We start from the raw sequence: 20,624 nt of genomic DNA on the forward strand, positions 1-20,624 counted from the left end.
TTATGGACTGATCAAGTGGATGATCGATGTCATCTGGGGTGCTAGCGCGAATTGAAATCACCAGAACGCTGCTACCATGCATTGAAATCTCCAGAGCGCTTCTACCACGCGTTGAAATCTCCAGAGCGCTTCTACCACGCATTGAAATCTCCAGAGCACTACTAGCACGCATTGAAATTTCCAGAGCGCTGCTACCATGCGTTGAAATCTCCAGAGCGCTGCTACCACGCATCGAAGTCACCAAAGCGCTGAATCGGCGTTTGGCACTCTACAATTAATACTTTAATCCTTTCTCAAAGCAAAAGCTTGACGATAGCTTCTTACAATCTAAAAATTGCAGGTTCTCAGTTCCACATTTATTAACGTTTATTAATGACTGTACGAAGTACTTGGTTGTTCAGAAATAAGTTCACAAGTAGTCGCGGTTTTACCAATGTTATACTAGGAACATTATAGATCTTCCAACTCATGTTTTTCTTTCGGAATGTAAACACTATTCCATTGTTCTAAAGAAAAGGAAATATCGAGACACGAGGAGGACGTCCGAGCGAGACGATTTAATTTCGGGTGGGTTTTTGAAAGTCAAATGCGTCCGACGCTTTATGTCGAGCTGAATGCCGACGGGGCGGAATTATGTCATTAGATCCATAATCGCGCGGCGCGGTATAAATTATGTACTCGGGACGCGTCATCGAGATAATACAGAAAAATGGCTTCACCTCGAAAGCCGGTGCCTCGGAGATGAAGACGTTGTCATGCTCCCCGTCGTTATTGGTGTGGCTTCCAGCCGCAGGAAACCCTTCTCGTTGCATCTCTCTCTCTCTCATACTCTCCCCCCTCCCTCTCTATTTCTCTTTCATTCTTTCTCGTAACGCACATTCGTTAGCATGGATAATGAATCACCGACGCGTCGTCGTGCTCCTGTCGCGAGCACGACGAAGAATTCGCCGAGTGGATCGCCCCGACGACAACGCGCTTCGTACATAGGAACCCTCCTGTTACGGTCCTGGCCGTTTCGAATACGAATCGGGAATGAGAAAAAGAGGGACGAGGCAGAGGAGCCATTAAAAGCAGCAGGTACCGGCTTGCCACTTGCCTCTCTCTCTTTCGCGCATTCTTTCGACGAGGTTTCGGCACCGTTCGCTCGATGATATTTTGACTCCGTAATTGTCGTAATGAATCACCGTCGATTATTTCCTGCCCCGTGTATCCGCAAAAACGAGGGTTCGTTCGTCATTGCTTGAATAAATTTCTTCCTCTGCTTACACGGACACGGGACGTCTTCGACTCGTTACCGCTTCCTGCGGAGCGGAGTGTAAGGCTGTAAACACGGGGAGGAGGACCGAAGTAGATTTCAGTTGGATTTGCATCGATACGTACGAGCTGGCGCTAGTTGGCGCAGTGGCGATGATTTTTGTTTACTTTCAAATGAATAATAGACGAACGAGCGTCTAGAATGTAGGGATTGTAAGATACCAAGAAGTAAAATCAGCTGTACTACTTTAGGTACTATTAGATAACATGTCGTTATTGTTTATAGTTTCATTGGTTAGAAAAACCTGAATATTGAAGCATTCTTACAAAGCACAAGATTAGGATGAAGAACTGGAGTTCGTCTCTCCTGTTACCAAGGAACAACCTCCAAGTGTTTGCAGAAGGCCAGTGCAGAACGTTTATCCTATGCTAGTTGAGATTAATGAACACGTTAGTAATACGCTCTCATTCGAAGCAATCTACTGCAAAAATAAGACCTCCTCGAAGATGGCTGGTTGCAGGGAGCAGAACCTTTGGCAGTAGCGTTGAAAGCGTTGGCACGCGTCTTAATTAATGTCGCGGCTGACAGAGACGAAAAGGCGGTATCGGTGGGCGCGAAATTTCAATAACAAATTGCCGTATCGTTGACCGTCGCGGCCTCGAAACTGGCTTTCTTTATGTTTATAATAGCAATCGTTTCATCATTCGGATCGCCTTCGGCGGGACGGTTAACCACTTCGTACATCGGCCAATTAATTACGGCTGGTCTGCATTAATCTCAGCAAATTGGCCGAAATCGTCCAAGTGGCGCCCGCTCGCGCGATTTATAGCGCTCCCCTATTCGTTCGGTCGCTCGACAAAAAGAAATCGATTTGTAAAACAAACGCGCATGCCTCTTAATCGCGTTCAAATGTCCTGAACCAACCGATAGGTAACCGCTGGAAACGCGAATTCTAACACATCCTCAGTAACACATCCAGAAGTTAAACAAGCTCATAATTATGAAAGTGGTCCAAGTCAAAATTAAAAAAAAAAAAAAAATGAGTATACCAGTTATTTCACACCGCATTATTTTGAACTGAAATTGTTCAAGAAATATATGACTTGGACCTCTAGTCTCCATTTTAAACTCCAAACGGATTTTCATCTCTCCCAGAAACGTCCCCTTCGCATTTTTGTCCACCTAGATCGTTAAAATTGACCACCGCACAGCAGCGACCGTCCTCTCTGACACGGAAACGCCATCCAACGAGGGGTTTCCGTGAAGTCCCTTAACTGATGCAAACAAGCACATAAAACGATTCGCGATATCATCCACGAGTCACTTTTATTTGCGTGCGGCGACCCGGCGTGCTTCTTCCTGCCGCGGCTTTCACATGATGAAACACGATCGAGATCGCGCTGTTTCGCAGCGTAGCATTTATAATCGCGAATTTCTTCGATAATATACAGCCCGACGTGAATCGGCCGGCGCGTTTTCCGCGGCCATTCCGCGTCATTGGAGGGCGTTAACGATAGACCTCTGGGTCTCGTAGATCGTGCGGCAGGATGTCTCCGTGAGTTCTTGCTCCTCGGGCGTGTACGGATGACGCAGGAACGACTGTATACCGTTTCTGCCGACTATGCAGGGCAGGGACATGTACACGTCCTTCTCCAGACCGTGTCGACAGCCCTGGAAAACGTTCAACGTCCGAGTACAAAAGAAATGCTGGCGTTCTTGTTTCTTTTGCTGTTAACCCATTTCCCTTTTATTGTCCCCATTCTTAACTAGGATATCTGATATTATCGAGGTAATTAGACTAACTAGAGATTTCAACATTGGATATGTTCCTTGAATTTTGTATAGTTTTTCGGATCTTTTTGTTGTACGAGCAAATTAACTGAGAAATAGCGCGTATTAAACATTCAGCAGGAAATGGGTTAATACATCAAAATTGTACTGTGAATAAAGTGCTTGATATTTTTGATCAATTATTAAAACTTTCTTATTGGATGTGACTAGACTGCGGATTTTATGTATTGGGTTGTCCAGAAAGGTCGTGCCAATTTAAAAACAACGGTCCGACGGTCCATAGCGTTCCCTCGCGAGTATACAAACAACTATTAGTAAACATGAGTCCGGAAGGCGACCGCTTTCGAGTTACAAGTTGACACAGGCGATGGTGGTACAGCGTGTAAAGGATAAGAAGATGGGAGAAAGATAGGAAAAGAAAGGAAAAAAGGTGCGCCTTGCGTCCTAGACTCGCTAAATAGCTGACTGGTCGCCAGGTCTAGCTAGCAGACCCTGCCTTAGGCGCCGAGACATTCGACGTTTTTTTCCCCCTATAGGTTTCCAAGCGGTTCCCGTCGCACATGGCGATGAGGCTCCCTATAACCCGTTTGATATTTGAGGACTGGTCGCGGCTACTTATTTCATAGTGCTAATAATAGGGTGCGCGTTCGAGGGTATACTTTCCAAAACCGTCTTGAGAAGAAAATGAAAAGTGGGTTGATGGGTTAATATAGCGATTGTGTCTCTTTGTGTCTGATGTGACTTCGTCAGTGATGACATGTGTTTCCAAGTATTGTTCTAGATGATCAACATTTATATTTTAGCTCCCAGTTTTTAATACTTAGAATATTCTAATCAACGTCTCTATCGATTCTCTATTAATTCTCCATTATTTCTGTATCATTCGGCCAACATTAGTCGACGAGATTCAGCATCGAGAGAGCCACGGGTACTCGTGATATCAGGCCTTATCTCTGTATCGCGAATCGTCAAATAATTAGCGATACTAAATGAAGATCGAACTGTTCCGAGCCGTCACCTTCAGATAAGCCGACACAGTGATGCAAATACACGTGTTCCGCACGATCGCGTCCACAACCTCTGCCGCGCAGATGCCTATGCCCCAGCAGCGGTATCCCTTCCTCTCGATAAGATCGCTGTCGCAGTCGATGACTTTTCTGTGCAGATCTCCCCAAGATTCCGGGTCCGATTTCGTCCCGATGTCCCTGTTGATGTCTTTAAGTTTGATCCCCATCACCGTCACGGCGGACCAAATGGGCACTGTGCGCGATACATCGAGGCTCAACAGACATTCAAGGAATTCAGTTTGCGACGAGATATTATTGGAAGCTCGTTACCGGACGTGGGCCCATTTTCGCAGATCACGGAGGCTTGCACGGCGCTGGACGAAATTCCGAGCTTCTGCGCGATGAAGTGCTGAAGCCTACAGCTGTCCAAAAATGTGCCCAATCCTATCACGCGCTGCGGCGGGAAACCTGAGAGCTTCATGGCTGCATACGACAGTATGTCCACTGAAAGGTTACGTCTCGGCGTTACTTGAACGCCTGTACTAATGCGGGCTGTCGAGTGCAAGAAATACCTGGCGTCGTCACGATCAGGAGCACGCTGTTGGGCGCGTACTTGCAGACGTTCGGTATGACGTCCTTCAGGATGTCCAAATTTCGCTCGAGCAGAGCGCCGTCGTCCTGGCTGTTGGTCGACCTGTCGCCTACCGTGATCACGCATACCGTCGCGTCTCTGGCTTGGGAATAATCTAATACAGCAACATTAAACAAGCGAAGTCACGTTTCCGATGCTCGATACCAAAGTGGATCGTACAGTGAAAAGCAAATAGGAGAAATTTATTACCCTTTGTACCGGTGATCTTCGGATTGCCGAGAAACACCGCCCCGTGGCTGATGTCTTCCGCTTCTGCCTTGGCTAAGTCCTCGTTTAGATCTATGAACACCAGCTCGGAGGCGAGCCGCTGCGCATAACCAGCACGAACAACAGAAAGGGAGATTATAAAGAGTAATTAACGGGAACCGGTCGCTACCCTGCGGCCGGAGTTATTACGCACTGGGAATCGTTACGCAATCAAGACCCCCAGGAATCGCATTAAGACTACGCGCGCGCGATCGATCGCGCCATTCGAGCGATCCCTTAATGCGAGGGATCGTTAGGATATGATCGTTTCTGTTCCAGAGGGAGAGAGAGAGAGACGGAGGGACTTGCCCTCCCCGGGGAAGACCCACTTTGTCGGTGTCGATCTATCGGAGCCCTCGTGGTTATGGAAAAAAATTGGAATTTTTCCGAGGAATGGTAATTTGCCTGTACATTTAACGGTGATTGCGAGACAGGAATTTGAGTTTGGAAACCGCTTGTACTGGGTCAGATCTGGGTTACCTAGTTTCTTTACATAAAGATTATATTACACAGTAAAATTCATTTTTGTATTGTTTTTAATACATTGCAGATATTTATATAAAAACGTATCCTAAATCAAGTTCCCTCTAGCCAAATTCATACGCAGACATTCAATAAGCAGACTGCGGATATTTATTCGAATTCACAGAATCAGAAAATAAATTGAAAATCATACGAAAGTATCTGTTATCTTCTAAATGGTATAATTATTGATATTTGATATATTTTTGCATTTCTACAAATTTCCATACATTTCCTCGCACTTTCTTTTGCCATAAATGCGTAAACATCCGCAGTCTACTAATAAGAATCAACGAGGATCGATATTCAGAAAGCAGAAGTATCCATCACGACAGAATTTGAATTCCAGCATCGTTTAAAAACGAATAAATTCACCCGCACTCTCCAATCTACGCTTCCATAAATTCCTATCTAAGCCTGTCGCGATCCGCCCGTGATCCATCCTTCTTTCCTAAACAACTCGTTTCCTTTCTCACGTGTCTAATTAACGTTCACCATTCCGTCCCACAAAATCCGTAATTTCAGAGCGGAATCTTTTCCTTCCAGCAACACCGACGGGGAACCCCCTCCGGTCGGCTCTCGCTCGACCATTTTTCTTAATCACGGTCCAATTCGTCCCGTGAAGAAATAACAGGGTATCGTTCCCGCGTGGCCACGTGGGGCGAGCAGATTTTCTTGGTAAACGGCTCCGCGGTGCGCGCTCCTATCGCTTTCACGCGAAGCAGATGGACACATTTTTCTCTGACAGATGGTACCTTCGCACGTTAAGACGAACCAGCGGCTACCAACAGAAACGGCTTCTTAATATATTACGTTACGCCCTCGTGCTTCCAATCTGTTATTGTACACCGCTTAATCACCATACTTCATCAAGCATGACTTCCGTGGCATACATAATATCCCCAGCTGATGAAGTTTCCTCGCGAGCCCTTCGCTTCTTTCTTTCTGCTGTCCCTCGCAATAACCGAACACGTATCCCGCGACGATATTGAGCGATAATTAACACGCAAGTCTCCCTGTGTACACTTTGTAACGAGATTTTTAATGACCCGTGACCGGAGACGACGACGAGAGGGAACAGCGACGGCCGCGGAATTTTCAACAGCCCCGCAGGTTTGGAAGACACCGAACCGTGTCGTCGTTACGCAACGACCTCGGTTTGCATTCGATCGGGCCGAGAACCGAACTGCTTTCGTTTGGCGCATCTCTCGGCCTCTCATGCGGTTCTAGTTACCCAGTTTCACTCTTGGCTAACCTTCCTTTCCACCTCGTAGAACCGCGGGTGATCAAAGGACAACGAAGGTGTCGACACTCGATCCCGCCTTTCGTTATTCTTACGATATGTTGTTCCTTCTAGCTTCTAAACACCCGAACCTAGTGGATATTATTCTAGGAATGCTTCCTGAGGTATTCTCAAGTGTCCGTATCAAGATGTTCAACTATTTTGATTGAGGATTTATTATGTACCTGGTGAGAACAATTTGGAAACAAAGTAGCCATGCAGAAGATGCTGAGGGTAATCGGAAATACTAGAACTGTAGGTCTTGGGCGGTGACTCGAGTGTCAGAGTTCTGCGAAAATTCTAGATCGAGAGTCTTAGGAAACTCTGTTGCCATGCGTTGGAATTACCAGAGTATTGGTACCACGCGTTCGAATCACCAGGTGGGCTGAATTTGTCACTGTATGATTCGTGACTTGTTCCGTTGTCAGAGCGAACTAAATTCGAAGCAAAGAGCCTGCTGAACTCGTTAAACATTCAAGGCCCTTTTCGAAGGCATAACTGTTTAGATCGGATAAATACAGAGCGTTCAATCCCGTCTAATTACTTTCGTCGTTACGTAGTCCTCGAAGCGAGCGATAAAATTTTTATCGTTTCCCTGTGTTTTGACTCGGTGAGGCCAATACGAACCGATGCCTTTCCGCATCTAATTACTCGCGATAAAAAAATTTATATCGCTTCTCTAACTACGACGATAATTATGGTGGTCGAGTGACCAGCGATCGAGCCAGCGCATTCTCAATTAGCAATCAGCAGCCATAATAATACCGATCGTTCCGAGTATTCGATGCGATAATTAGTCTTGCATCCGTGTAACATCCCCCGGATTACCATTTCGACCGCCACTTAATTTATTCAATATTCTCGTCGCGAAATTATGAGTACACCGAGTGCAAGTAGCTTCATTTATATTCTTGGAATAATTTAATAATATCCAGTAGCTTAATAACGTACGCATAAGTACCAATACTTGGGGAAGTTGCAATTCCCAGTTTATCTTTATAATTTTATCGAGCTGGATATTGCAGCGAGGCACTAAAATTCAATTCGTCGAGGTTTCCAGAAGATCTGGTTTGCAGGAAACGATGTGGAGCCATTCGTAAGCAACGATACCGCGGTATGAATTGGTGTAATTTTTCCTTGGAAATCGGATAAATAATGGAATCAAGTCAATCCGAAGCATGCAGTTAGCGTAACTTGAGAGTCACGCAGGACGATAGAGGATTACTGCGAAATATGCTCTGATTATTTTATCTATAGACACAGAAAGCTAGAACTCCAGAGTGAATACTGTAAAGAAATCCTTCTGGAAACGTGGATACGTATGAAAACAGATCGAATAGTTTAAACGAGATTCGGAGCAGGAAGCGGAGGACGAAGGACTCTTCGTCGTCAACGGCGACCCGCGAGATGGTTTGTACGATTTAATGCGGCCGGACGGACATGACATGTTACAACGGGTCGAGGAACGACGAGAACAAGAAGAAGATGAACGTCTTATGCAAGTACTACCGAGGAACTTGGGCGTAGTAGGTCCGCAAGGTGGACAGTAAGTCGTGGAGATGGTACCGGAACGCTGGTACCTCGCGATCATCTCGTTGATGCGATCTGCCAACCCGGGACGAGGAGAGCAACCGCACGGTTCGCTACCTCGCCTTCTTTTTCTTTCTCACCTCCTTTTCCTTGTCCTTTCTCGACTGTCTCCTTCGTTCCCCGGCCGTTGCGGTCGGCTCATCTTCTCCGCCGTTTATTGGCGCCGCCGGACTCGGCCATTTTAAATAGGTTACCCTAATGAGTTCGACGACTCCGCTTAGTGGCCTCTGACTCCGTACCGTTCGAGTGTTCTAAACACTTTACTTCTTTCTACTTCAATTCTTTAGAAATTCTTTAGAGGTTCGCTAGTCCTCTCAGATTGAAATGTGGCGAAATCCTTAGGAAGATGGTTCCTTCTATATACTTTTATCGAGTGTGAAATGTACTTAACCCATTCACTGTCAGGTAAATTTAAAGAGTTTTGCCTTGGGCTCCAATATTTAATACAGATGTGCGATCTAGATTATCTTCACGATCTTCTTTCGCGATAATTCGTGGCTCAAAAGCGTATAAACTTATCCCTCGAGTAATGGCAATCAATTTGAACTACGAGACACCTCGTAGTTGGCAGAGAATGGGTTAACGGTAATTCAGTAAATTTTCTGATTTTAGTGCAATATCGTGGAACTTTCCTCGATGTAGGACTGCAGGAGGTTAATGGACCATTTCTATCACCACTAACGAGGTTGATTATTAAATGCATTTTTCGCCACACGTCATCTCCTGACACTTCGCATTTAGTATCCGTTCGTGATTTCGTTACAGCTTGTACCATTTTGTTCCTCATGCCTCATAGAGGACTACGCTAATTTTGTCCGTAACGTCCCATGTGTTTGTACGATCCGGAATGGACAAGATTAGCGAGCGGCGAATGCTAAATAACATCGCAGGAACGTTTTAGTCTCCACGAGCTACCATTAACCGCCCTGATGACAGCCGGTAACGTTAGTAGGTAATAGTATACAGTTATTAGGGGCCTCGCACAATGTTGGTCAACGAGGTGAGTAACAACCGTCCGATACGCCCTCCCACGTCCGCCTATGCGCGGCCTTCGCTGTGTGCCCCTGCAACGATCCACGGAAAACGAAACCTGAAATTAGTCGCCCACGCTCATTACCTCCTACCGGAATGTACAGAGCGCAACGATCACCCCTCCCCCTCCTCCCTCCCTTTATTGCTCTTCCGTCGACAGTTTACCCCATTTTCCTTTGGGTTTCGTTTCCTCCCGCGCTGACGCACACGAAACAATTACAGGTCGTTGTATCGGTTCGAATTAGGTGATTCATGCCGCCTAACCAGCTGCTTCGCTCTCGTTACGAGAAAAATACCAAACGTTGCCGAGGGGGAACGAGACGAGTACGTTACCGAGTCGTAATGACCATTTGTGGGAGGAGGAATTTTTAACAAAGACCTTCGGTTGTCGTTAGGAGAAATTAATGTAGCGGAGGTGGACGTGGAGATGAGAATAGAATTTATTGCTCGACGTTTGGGTTGCGGTGGTACTGGTATACCGATACAGTAATATTAATTTCTACAATGAGAAACTGAGGGATAGGTTACTGATACGCATTGAAGTTACGTAAGCTATCGTATTCAAGTTTTAACCGATCTCGAAAAGGAGGAGGTTACTCGATTCAATATGTGTATTTTTTTTTTAACGTTTTCTTGTTGTATTCACGCATCGAGTGGATCGATTCATAAATAAATTCCGTTTATTAATTTACAATTTATTTGTGAACGTATCGTTATGTAAGAAATCATAATTAATCGCATAACCACTAGGCTGTGGATTCATAATTCTACAGATATAACTACATAAACGAAGTTTAAACGAAGGTATGTATCTCTTTTCTTCCAAACAGTGCCTCGTATATTTTATTCTTAATGCATGAACATCCGATATTCGCGATCGTTGAGTATCACTTGCTCCCTCCTAGCAGGCCAATTAAAAATGGCTACCTGCAGGGGTTCCCCGAAAGCATAATTATTTGTTACCCGCGGCGGAAGTTATTTATGAATCGACCCAATAGTTTGATAGCGTGATTAATGTGCTCCTCGTTTATCGATTTATTTACTTAAATATATGTGAAAGTTATCGGCAAATGCGAAGATCGAGAACACATGTTCGATACAAAAGTAGTCCAAGAATAAACCCTCGCGGAGCCCCGCCATGCTATCGAACGAATAGATGAAAATCGTGGACCGCTACCATTAGTCATCTCCAGCTGAGTGCGATTCGAGAGATAAGAACGCATCCAGGAAATTGAGAGCTCGAACAATCTAATGGGTTACAGTTTACTCATCACCAGTTCGTGGCTTGACGATAAAAAGTTTGGAGGATTGGTTGTTTTGCGAGTGTTCAGCATCAATCCGAAGATGAAAGATAATAACTTGCACACTCAGTGGCTTGCGCTTCTTTGCTTTAAATTTGATTGAGAGCTGCAATCTTCGATATATCGAACCTGTTTGCTATCGGTGTGATTGACGAATAAAGTGATATCTAACCTTTACAGCGTGTTCTTTTAATTTCAGATAAAAATTTACCTTTCCATTTGACGCAAGAGTAACATTGCCTTCTTCTGACGAGGGCCAGCAGACAAGATCGAAGCTTTGGATAACAAGCTTCGACCTTGGCACTTAATTCTACTTGGCAATTCCATATTTGCAGCTACGTACAACGGATTATAATTGATTCAGTCGGTACTTCCGTACCAGAGTAAGGTTCCTCGCCAGCGTAGACATTAAAAACCAAGCTTCTTGGATGAGGGAACGCGATAACGGCGAGGTGTCCTCGTAGACGGGTATGGATTTCAGCTTTCCTCCTCGGTGACTAACATAAATCAGCGCCACGACGATCTTGCGGGGGCGTCCTGCGTGTAAATGCTCGCGTTACGATCCGATAACGAGCGGGAGGAAGCACGTTCCTCTTCTACTGCGCTCGTGCTGCCCCTTTTTCCCCATCCTCCCCTTTCGCGTTCCGATCTCTGCCTCTTCTCGTAGCCGAATTCCCTCTTCTGGTCTTTCGTGGATCATTTGCATAATAGCCTTTTTGATCCGGCCACACTAACGAGCCCACATTCAGCCCCCGTTCCCTGTAAACGTACGTACACGAACGCACACGCGCGCAACCACCATTCCTCGGACTCCTCGCCCTTTGTCGAGCACGACTCGAAGATATCCTTCGAGATTCTCTAACGCGACCTCGTATGCCGGTGATCATTCCCTGGGACAAATGCGAATCACGTACTGCAGCGGTGTCACCGGCGGCGTTCCTCTTAAGAGGACACATATGAGTGGAATAACGTAAGCTAGGTGTGACTTGAAATGTGAAGCAAAGCAACACTATTCGTCAGGATGAAATAGCTTGTTTTTCGTTGAAAGGAGCAGCTTTGTTTTAATGGTCCCCTAAAGTTCAACCCGACACAATTTTGTAAAATCGTTATATATAGAAAAATGGAAACTTCGCGGGCTCGTGATATGCACACTTGAATATTTGGACTAGTTAGATCACGATCACGTGGTCACAGTCACGTGTATGTAAGCAACGTTGACTTCGTACCTAAAGAAGGTTGAGGTTAGAACCGAAAATATTAGATAGTTGTACGAACCTTGAAAAGTATAGCGATCCCGACAGCAACGCCCGTGTAACCGCTGCCGACGATGACGATTTTCACGCGGTGACTGTCAGAGAAATCTTCCGGCTGTTTCGTCAGCAAGAACGCCGCGGTGTTCCCGGCATTGTCGGCTAACTTTTTCCTCGGCACGGACATCGTCACTGAACCCTACTTTCGAAACCTAGGTGGTGCATCCCGAGGATTCGAATGAGCCAATATCGAAACGGGAAATTTAACGATTTTTGCGATACTCTTCTAATTTGGCCTCCATCGGATCAATCGACAAAAGCGACAGTCAAACGTTGACAGCGGCGTTTGAATTTGAAGTTGTCTACCGACGGTAACGTGGACTTGCGAGCGAATATAGTCGAGCAATATATGCTAAACAAAATTTCGCTAATTTCGAAATAAACCTCCTGGGATTTATTTTTAAATAGTTGAACTTTTTCTAATAAATAGAAAATAAGTGTTCGATATTTTCATGCCCACAACATCGAAGAATAGAAAATAGTAGACCTGTCTGTACTTAATTTGGCGAGCTCAAGGTGGCGAGCGAAGCTAGTTGATTAAATAGATCACAAAAATTAATCGATCGCCCAACTTCGAACCTACGCTCGACTAATCTACCATCTTTGTATTCGAAGGCGTGGGTGAACGCACAGTAATCGACGGGCAGCTGTCGAATTCGCACAGGTGGGGTGCGGCATCGCCATCGCGTACGCGAACTTCAATTTCCGCTTTGCCAGTCGCGCGAGGGTCAGCTCTTACCACGAGGATCCACCGCTTACTTACAGCAGCGGGCGAGCTACGAATATACCAAATTGCAACCAATTTAACGTCACCTTCCATATTAACTTTCTCCCTACACCGTGCTATTATCGGGCATATTTGATCGCGAGGCGTGCAATTACGTAAATCTTCTAAACCTAAACCCTCCTCGAATAACAGGCTTTATAAAGTAATCCGACCGGCCGATTACATCCCAATTACGGTGGCCGGTGTTTGAACAACATTCGCGCGGCGTCCCGCGATGGATTCCCCATCGTGTTATCGCACACGTCGAAGATCTATGGATCCACGCCACGAACCGCGCATAATACGACACGAGACGGACAACCAGTCATTGACAAGTCGCGTGGAACGCGATAGTTTACTAGGAAGTCGATACCGGGGTACTGTCATTTATTACGCCGATCAAATACGCGTACAGAGAGAACCGGTCGCCAGGTGCGCCGGCGTTATTGATGAAGACGCCTTCTAAAACGCTGATTCCTCTCGCTCTATCCTCAGTCCTGGGACCGCAATTTCCGGTAGCGGAGACGCCCTGTACAGTTCTCGCCGACGTTGCCGCTCGTCCGCCGCGTTCTTCACTCCTCGAGCTCGTTTTTCGACTCCTGCAGAACGCCGCACTCGCGCAGGACGACTCGAATACTGTCGGCGCAGGCCTGCACGGCTGCCTTCTCCTGGTCGGTTAGCTTCTGTCTAACAGTGCAGTACACACCCTCCCTGCCGATCACGCAGGGCACCGACATGTACACGTCCTTGTCCGTCCCGTGGGCGCAACTCTGCGATCACAGGGAAGGTGGTACCGTCTACTAAATCTGCTCGATCAGCTGTTACTTTTCACGTTGCACGTTAGACAATACGTTAGACATACGTTTCCCTCGTTCGTTAGAAACGTAAACGTCTAAAATTATTAAGAATTTAATCGTTTAATTTTCGATGGCATGATCTCGCTTACGTGTATGTGTGTCGACGCTGGAAGCACGACTTTAGTATTCCTGACAATGGCATCGACGATTTCCGACGTACAAAGAGCGTGGCCCCAACAATTCAGTCCCTTCTTTTCGTCGAGCTCCCGGTCACTGAAACGTGCACGCGTAGAATGAAATTGAAACGTTTCTTTCCACGAATCTTACGCACAATTGTTCTTCGCACTGCTGGTAGAAACGAGATCGCTAACCTGTTCTTCACAGCCTCGGTGATTTCGTGCCACTTTTCAGGGTCGTCCTGCTCGCCTATCCTGGGATTTATGTCGCGGAGCTTCATGCCCCCTACGTGAATACTCGACCATATGGGAACTGCGAACAGTGATCATTTTATTAAGTATAAGTGAAATAATGCATGGTCGTAATTTACAATTCCAATATTAATATCGAACCACATTTCTTTGAACCAATTTATCGCCAAATCATTGCAACGTCGAGTTAGAAGGAAATATAAAATGAGTCATTTATAACAAATAATTATTTCAAGACTAAAAAGTGACATTTCATTTATTATTTAATCAGTCTTGAGTACTATTTTATCAGTTCATGTATTATCGAATCAGTCTTGAGTCAGAATTTCCATTTACTTCAAACAAAATAATTTCTGCAGTCTCTCAAGAATTCACCGATCGTCGTTATTTACATACTGTTACTTGCTTTAATCTAAAATAATATACAATACCAGACATGTCTCCTTGAGCGCCAATAGTCATGCAGTTGACAGAGCTTCGCGCCATGTTGAGTCTCCTGCTAACCAAATCCTGGAACCTGGCGCAATCGAGCATGGTGCCTGTTCCAAGAACGCGATTCGAAGGAAATCCTGACAGTTTCCAAGTGATGTAGGACATCACGTCGGTCGGCTGAGTCACAACAAGTAGAACTGATTTGCACGCGAACCTAGCTATGCTCGGTATGAGCGTCTTGAATATTTTGTAATTGTGCTTCACGTTTGGGGTCTCGCCAGGCGCTATTTCGCACGCGCTAATGATCACCACTGCTGATTCCTTCATCATGCTAATCTCTATTAACAAGAAAATATCAAACAAATAAATGAACGAATAAATAGAAAAATGTTTTCAGAGTGAAAAGAAATTTAGAGACTCGATAAATCTCAGGAACTAAAATTTATTACTATAGTCTCGTGATCGTGAGTAAGAATAAAAAAATTTAGAAGTCGAAAGCTCCCGAAATTCCGCCACGAAACGTTCGCCGATCGTCGATGTCGAAAGGCGTTCTAACGGGAAAGTGTACACGGAAAAATCGTTAAGAATCAGCCGTCCTTTTCGAAAACCCTTGAGCCGAGAGATCTCGTTCGGTAATGAAGTCGTCGGAAGCTGCTTGAATACAAAGCAGTGGAATACACCTTTTTCCGCCGTTTCGTGCAACGGAATTCTCTCTTTTTCCCCCGAGAGATGCGTAGATAAGGGCGTGCAGAGTACACAATCTGGTCCTGGGCAGGAAAATAAAAAGCACGAATTTCAGTTAACACCTTCGTAGACGCCGTGTAACCGGTGCATCGCGAGCACGTTGCGCGCGAGATACGTTCCCTCGTGGCGGGGAGATGATGTTCGAGATAAATTAGTCGGTAAAAAGTCGAGACTGTTCTACTTGTTCCAGTAATTGCTACCTCGGATGGACCGAGATTAAAGGGGGGCTACGCGGAGCTGCGCGGACGCGAGTGTTGCAAACGTAACAGCCGGTGTATGGATTATGGAATTCGATGAAATGTATCTCTGCTTTAGATCAGGGGGTCGACGACCTAGTTCTGAGAAGGGTAAATGATAAAAATGGTGGGCTTCGTGAGTCGACAGATAATATCAGGAATATCGTGTACGGATTGTCGTGTTTTAATACTGCGATGCTGTCTACGAATCTAGAGGAAATTTCGCGCGACAACTAACGAACCCATCCGCGCTTCGAATTTCTGCTCAAGATTCATGGATCGTGAGAAAACTCAAATGGCGTTGTCGAGAAGTTCGGAAACTGCGCGAGATTCGAGGCAACATTTTCGTCCCCGCCGCGAAAGGGACCGTCCGGTCAGCCTTTTGTTCCCGAATTCCCGAGCGAGGTGTATATATTTTTACAAGCGACCGTTTCACGATGCCGGCGGCCACGTACGAAGAACGAGACACGTAGACACCGAGAAAGTCAGAGAAACCGAAAAAAAATGTATCGTGGAGTCGATCACGGTCGAGATAAATAAGAGTGGCAGGAAATTTACGAGCCTGGGCCGTGAAAAGCTCGGGGAAACGCTCGCTAGCCGCGTGTAAGCAAGCGGCGATGTAGATGAGGACCGAGATTAAAGGACAGGACCAGAAGGATCTCGAGACTCGCTCCTAACCCGAAACTCATTCCCCCTTTCGGGGATGCGACCGTTGTTTCTGACCCGTTGCACGTTGACAGAGGTCCCCTGACGTGGAACTCGAAGGGACGTCTCGTCCGCCTAAAATGGCCGTCGATCGAGCCGAATGATCACCGGCTGATGCTCGCCAGGCTCATCAGTCCGAACGTATCAATCTGAAATTGCTGGAACTCGGTCCGCCGCGAGGCTGGATTATCGTTCGATCATCGACACGCGGAAGGAGTACCTTCGCTGTCTTTGAACGAACGCTTCTGGGCCCCCGATTCTTCGATGGTAAGTAGGCTACGGCGATGAAGGCGCTTTCGGCGTGACTCACCGCGGTGCATCCTTGCGGGTTGGACTCTACGCTTTTACCGTAACGCAATTTTCGTATCGCATGGACCGTTCAGAGATGCTGCGGACGTTGATAGAGGGGACGGAGTCGAGAAACGCTTTCGATTTGAAAAATTTAACACTGCACAACTCCTGAGCAAATAAATTTGACTTGTCTCGTGTATTTCAAACCTCTTTTTAAAAGTAATTCACTTGTAGCTTGTTATTGCTGAGGATGTGGGTCAGTCGATCAGCTAGATATATGTATGAAGTTCCTCTGCTTCAATGAAACTATTTGTAATTCGGTATAATTTGCATCTTTGCGTCTCTCAGACTCACAATTCATCATAGCCAGATAATAGATCTACATCGACCACTGACAGTTCTGCTTTTAAATATCGCTTAATATACAGGGTAATGAATATTGCAAGAAGCACGGAAGTGTTCTCCAACTCGGAACAGTGAGATAGTAAAATCTGTCGAACTGAAACTGGTCCAAGAGCACGCGTACTCGACAATTTTTCAAATTTATTTTTTTTTCGAAAATAAAGCGTCATATGAAAACAATTCTCAAGTAGACTCAGCCCCTGCTCGCCTGCGCCACCAGTTATGGGACACCCTGTATAATTCATAAACTATAAAGACACCAAATTCGATAAATCCTCAAAGGCGGCAAGGTTCTCCATCCACGGGGAAGGAATTAAACGGTAGGGATTAAACTTGAGAGCCGTTGAGACGCTTTCGCGAAAAAACAGGCGGCCTTAAAAATGACTCAAGAGTGAGATATAACGAAGTACCTGACGTGCCAGTTACTAGGGGGCTTCCCAAAAAAACGCCTACGTGCTGAATGTCTTCGGCCTCGGCGGAAGCCTTGTTCGCGTCGTGGTCGATCAGGCAGACCTCGCTCGCCAACCTCTAAAGATCACGGAGAATCAAACGGTTGATCGAGCGTTGCGATCTGCACGCCTCGGCTCCGCGGCTGTACTAACTCTCATCAGGATCGCGATGGCGCAGGCAACTCCGACTTTTCCTATGCCCACGATCGAGACTTTGACGCGATGCGGATAGACGTCGCAGTGGCCCAGCTGGGTCGTTATCAACGCGTTCTTCGTGGTGGTCGTGATCGGAATTTTGTCGTCCTGAAACGCGCAGAGTCCGCGTCGGAATGCGTGGAACAATGGTCATCTTTTGCCGTGCGACGAGGATTGTAGAGTAAATCATTATTAGACCGCGGATCTTTACTCGAAATAAAATCTTTCTAAACAAAATTATGTTTTCGAATAATTCTAATAACTTTTTACATGAAAAATAAATTTTTACGAGATTTATAGAAATTGTAAAATACGTATACGTATTATTATAAATCTGACTTGGTTCTCTGAATCGAATGTAACGACCTCGGAGTTAACGAAAAATATCCTGTCTCATTTACGTCATTTCGCGAGCCACACGTGCATCTCAGGATTACGCGAACCTCGCGGTACCAACCCAGGTGTTCGCTCTAGTTAGGCAAAGGTTACGATCCTCGTCGTACGACATTCCATTGTGGAGAGTAAAAAAGGAAACTCGGCAATTTACATCGTCGCAAGAATCGGTCTCAACATCGGTGTCGTTCTTCGCCGGTGCCTCCTGCGCCTCGTCCATTCCGGGATACCTGAAATCGTAAGTTCGTTAAGTCGGTGGTTTCATCGTGGCAATTCGATCGGTGAATTTAAGTCTCGCGCGAACCTTTTAGGGCGCTAATTGGGTGCCGCGAGTTGAGACGTTCCCCAGCTTCGAACTCTCGGCCCCTTCCACGACGTTTATTGACTCTCGACTCGACGGTCGCGGTGGTCGGTGTTCCCTCAGCGTTCACCTGAAACGAACGCCAGGTAGAAGTTTGCGGCTCGGTCTCATGCAGATCCGGATCGACCTACGCAACACCGCTGATCGCTTCGAAGGGAGCCAGGTATTTCAGGCTAATCACACTCTCCGTTACGAGAAACGAGGAAGAGCCGCGGAGGGAGGACAACGCGCGGGAAATTGCACGGTGGGGAATAACGACGGAAGTTATCCACGCGGCTCGCTGTAAATTAGCCGCAGGTAGTCGCCCCGGGAGCGCAGGTACATTGAGCCTGATTGTTCATATATTCCGACCCGTACCCACGCAAACGTTCAACGAATCGCCCCGTAAAATACATTTATTTTCGTGCGTCGATAGCGGAACCATCGCGTATTCGCAACGATTCTCACGTAGCCCTCCTTCTGCATCCTCCGTGTCTTTTTGAGGAAAAATCCTTTTTGAAATACTACTTTTATCGTTAATCGAAATGTATGAGGACTTAGGACTTGGACAGTTCGTTAGGACTGACTCGATTCACCAGACCAGAGACCCTCGTAGCGAAACTTTTTCATTTACCCTGGACCCTCGCTGATAAATCAGACCTGTCGTTTGTGCTCCAAGGCGTTCCCAGTTGTTGGGCTATCGCGGTAGCTTAACACACATTGGAAAGATGGATCTGTATCCCCGCGGACGAAGAGATGCCTTCTTTTCGCGCCGGGTCCACGCTGCCAGCGCTACTCGCTACTCCCCCGGACACATTCAATTTTAACGTTAATAATCACCAGGAAAAATGGCGGGCTTAAATGCGGCCATTAATCAGTCCCGATCGATATTGCGAATGCGGCTTAACGACGGAGAGATAACATCGGCCGTCCCTGGCCAGAGTTATTGAATCGCGTCAAATAATATACGAGCCAATAATGTATGAATAGTCCTGCAATTATGGCTCGCCGATCGTATCTAAGGGCGCGTTGTAATTTAGTAATCGTTCATTCTCACCGCGCGGGCGGGGATCCACGCCGATATCGAAGGGACCTCGATCCCAGGGTTCTTCCCTGGATGCCACTATTTGTTCGATTCAATTTGAGAGTGAACTTGGAAGTTCCTAGGGCGTTTCTTTCATTTTACTTCTCTGACTGGTGAACTGATTACTCATGTCATGTATAAGCAGTCCAAAGAACTACGGATTACACGTTCTAGCTAAATAATGATTAAATTTGTACATTCCGATGGAATGTTTCAAAAAGGCTCTCTTCGGGGCATACATAATAATAAACTTTCTCTCCCCCACCTCGGGAAACACGAATATTTCTTGCGGATAGGAAGTCCCTACGGTGAACTTTCCAATGGGATAGTACGTCCCGGTTTTTACTGACCCGACGATACTTATCATCATTCATAATACTAGTTGAAATCGGTATCTATGAATTAAACGATTCCTCAGCAAGCGTAGCATCGCCGAGGCGAGGAAGCAATTTAAACCCCGACGTTTATAGCGAAGCACGGCAAGTGGGAACGGAACGACTCGCTCCTAGATAATTAATTTCCTGCTTTAATTAATCATCGCCGAGATTTTATCGGTCGCCCGGGTCAAGGAACAATACCGATCGCGTAAAGCCAGCCCGTTAACTGTTATCGCGCTGCCGCGAGTACACCGAGGCTTGATTTACTATCGCGATCTACCAATTAACCAAACGCCAATACTTGCGAGGGAAACCATAAATTGTCGGAGTAGACGGATTTCGCCGCTCGTGCGTGGGGAATTCGAATTTTTGTTTGCGATTTCACGTTGAAATTGCCTGCTCCGATGGGCGTTTCGATCTTAAAGCAGGGGAGTTACTTTCTAAATTTTAGTCGAGCTGCACTTGTTTTGTTTGAATGGGTGCAGAAGAAGCACATTCATGCGTAACTAATCTTCAAGTCTCAAAACTTTTCTAATTGAACAACGAGGGGACATCGTAAGCCTACCAAATTTTGTTAACGACAAGGATGCTGTAAGAATTTATAATCAACTCTAATAATACCAAAAAAGACACGTTTCCAAAATTAGACTATTTTATGTAACGCGATTCCTGTTTTCACGCGTTGCAACAAGATCGTGCAGAGTGCAAAGGGTTAATACGTGACACCAGACTTTGATCTGGCAGTTTCTCATCATCCAACACGAACGATGATCATCCAAAGCAACTAAAGTTACAAAAGACGATGAAATCCTCGCACTTTGAATCCATCACAATTCCGCCATTAAATCTCTCGCCAAACAATGTTTTCATACTCCTTGATCTCACAAACGCGGTAATTAGAAACGCAACTAACATATGAGCCAATCTTCTTCGAAGATTCTAAGATCTTCTTCTAAGTCATCAAGACGTGGCATCGGCTATTATTCCACCGGCAATT

The 20,624-nt window shown here is 45.9% G+C and overlaps 2 protein-coding genes across 2 annotated transcripts in view; both read right to left on the reverse strand.

Moving 5' to 3' along the window:
- Positions 1–2,749: 2,749 nt before the first annotated feature.
- LOC128872387 (L-lactate dehydrogenase A-like 6A) lies at positions 2,750–12,115 on the reverse strand. The gene is made up of 6 exons (XM_054115023.1): positions 11,954–12,115; positions 4,895–5,012; positions 4,626–4,799; positions 4,384–4,557; positions 4,065–4,306; positions 2,750–2,926 (listed from the first exon to the last, which is right to left on the reverse strand). The coding sequence occupies exons 1-6, from the start codon at positions 12,113–12,115 to the stop codon at positions 2,750–2,752; spliced, it is 1,047 nt and encodes a 348-aa protein (XP_053970998.1).
- A 933-nt stretch (positions 12,116–13,048) lies between these two features.
- LOC128872978 (L-lactate dehydrogenase-like) overlaps positions 13,049–20,624 on the reverse strand; it is a 206,730-nt gene continuing 199,154 nt past the window's right edge. The window contains exons 3-10 of the mRNA XM_054116208.1: positions 18,131–18,257; positions 17,981–18,056; positions 17,392–17,541; positions 17,200–17,317; positions 14,411–14,749; positions 13,923–14,040; positions 13,701–13,824; positions 13,049–13,524 (exon numbers count right to left, since the gene is read on the reverse strand). Of these exons, the coding sequence (XP_053972183.1) occupies positions 13,327–13,524; positions 13,701–13,824; positions 13,923–14,040; positions 14,411–14,749; positions 17,200–17,317; positions 17,392–17,541; positions 17,981–18,046 (1,113 nt within the window). The 5' untranslated portion in view covers positions 18,047–18,056; positions 18,131–18,257 and the 3' untranslated portion in view covers positions 13,049–13,326. The remainder of the gene's footprint in view (positions 13,525–13,700; positions 13,825–13,922; positions 14,041–14,410; positions 14,750–17,199; positions 17,318–17,391; positions 17,542–17,980; positions 18,057–18,130; positions 18,258–20,624) is intronic.

The sequence above is a fragment of the Hylaeus volcanicus genome, chromosome 2 (assembly GCF_026283585.1).
Source record: "Hylaeus volcanicus isolate JK05 chromosome 2, UHH_iyHylVolc1.0_haploid, whole genome shotgun sequence".
Classification (NCBI taxonomy): domain Eukaryota; kingdom Metazoa; phylum Arthropoda; class Insecta; order Hymenoptera; family Colletidae; genus Hylaeus; species Hylaeus volcanicus.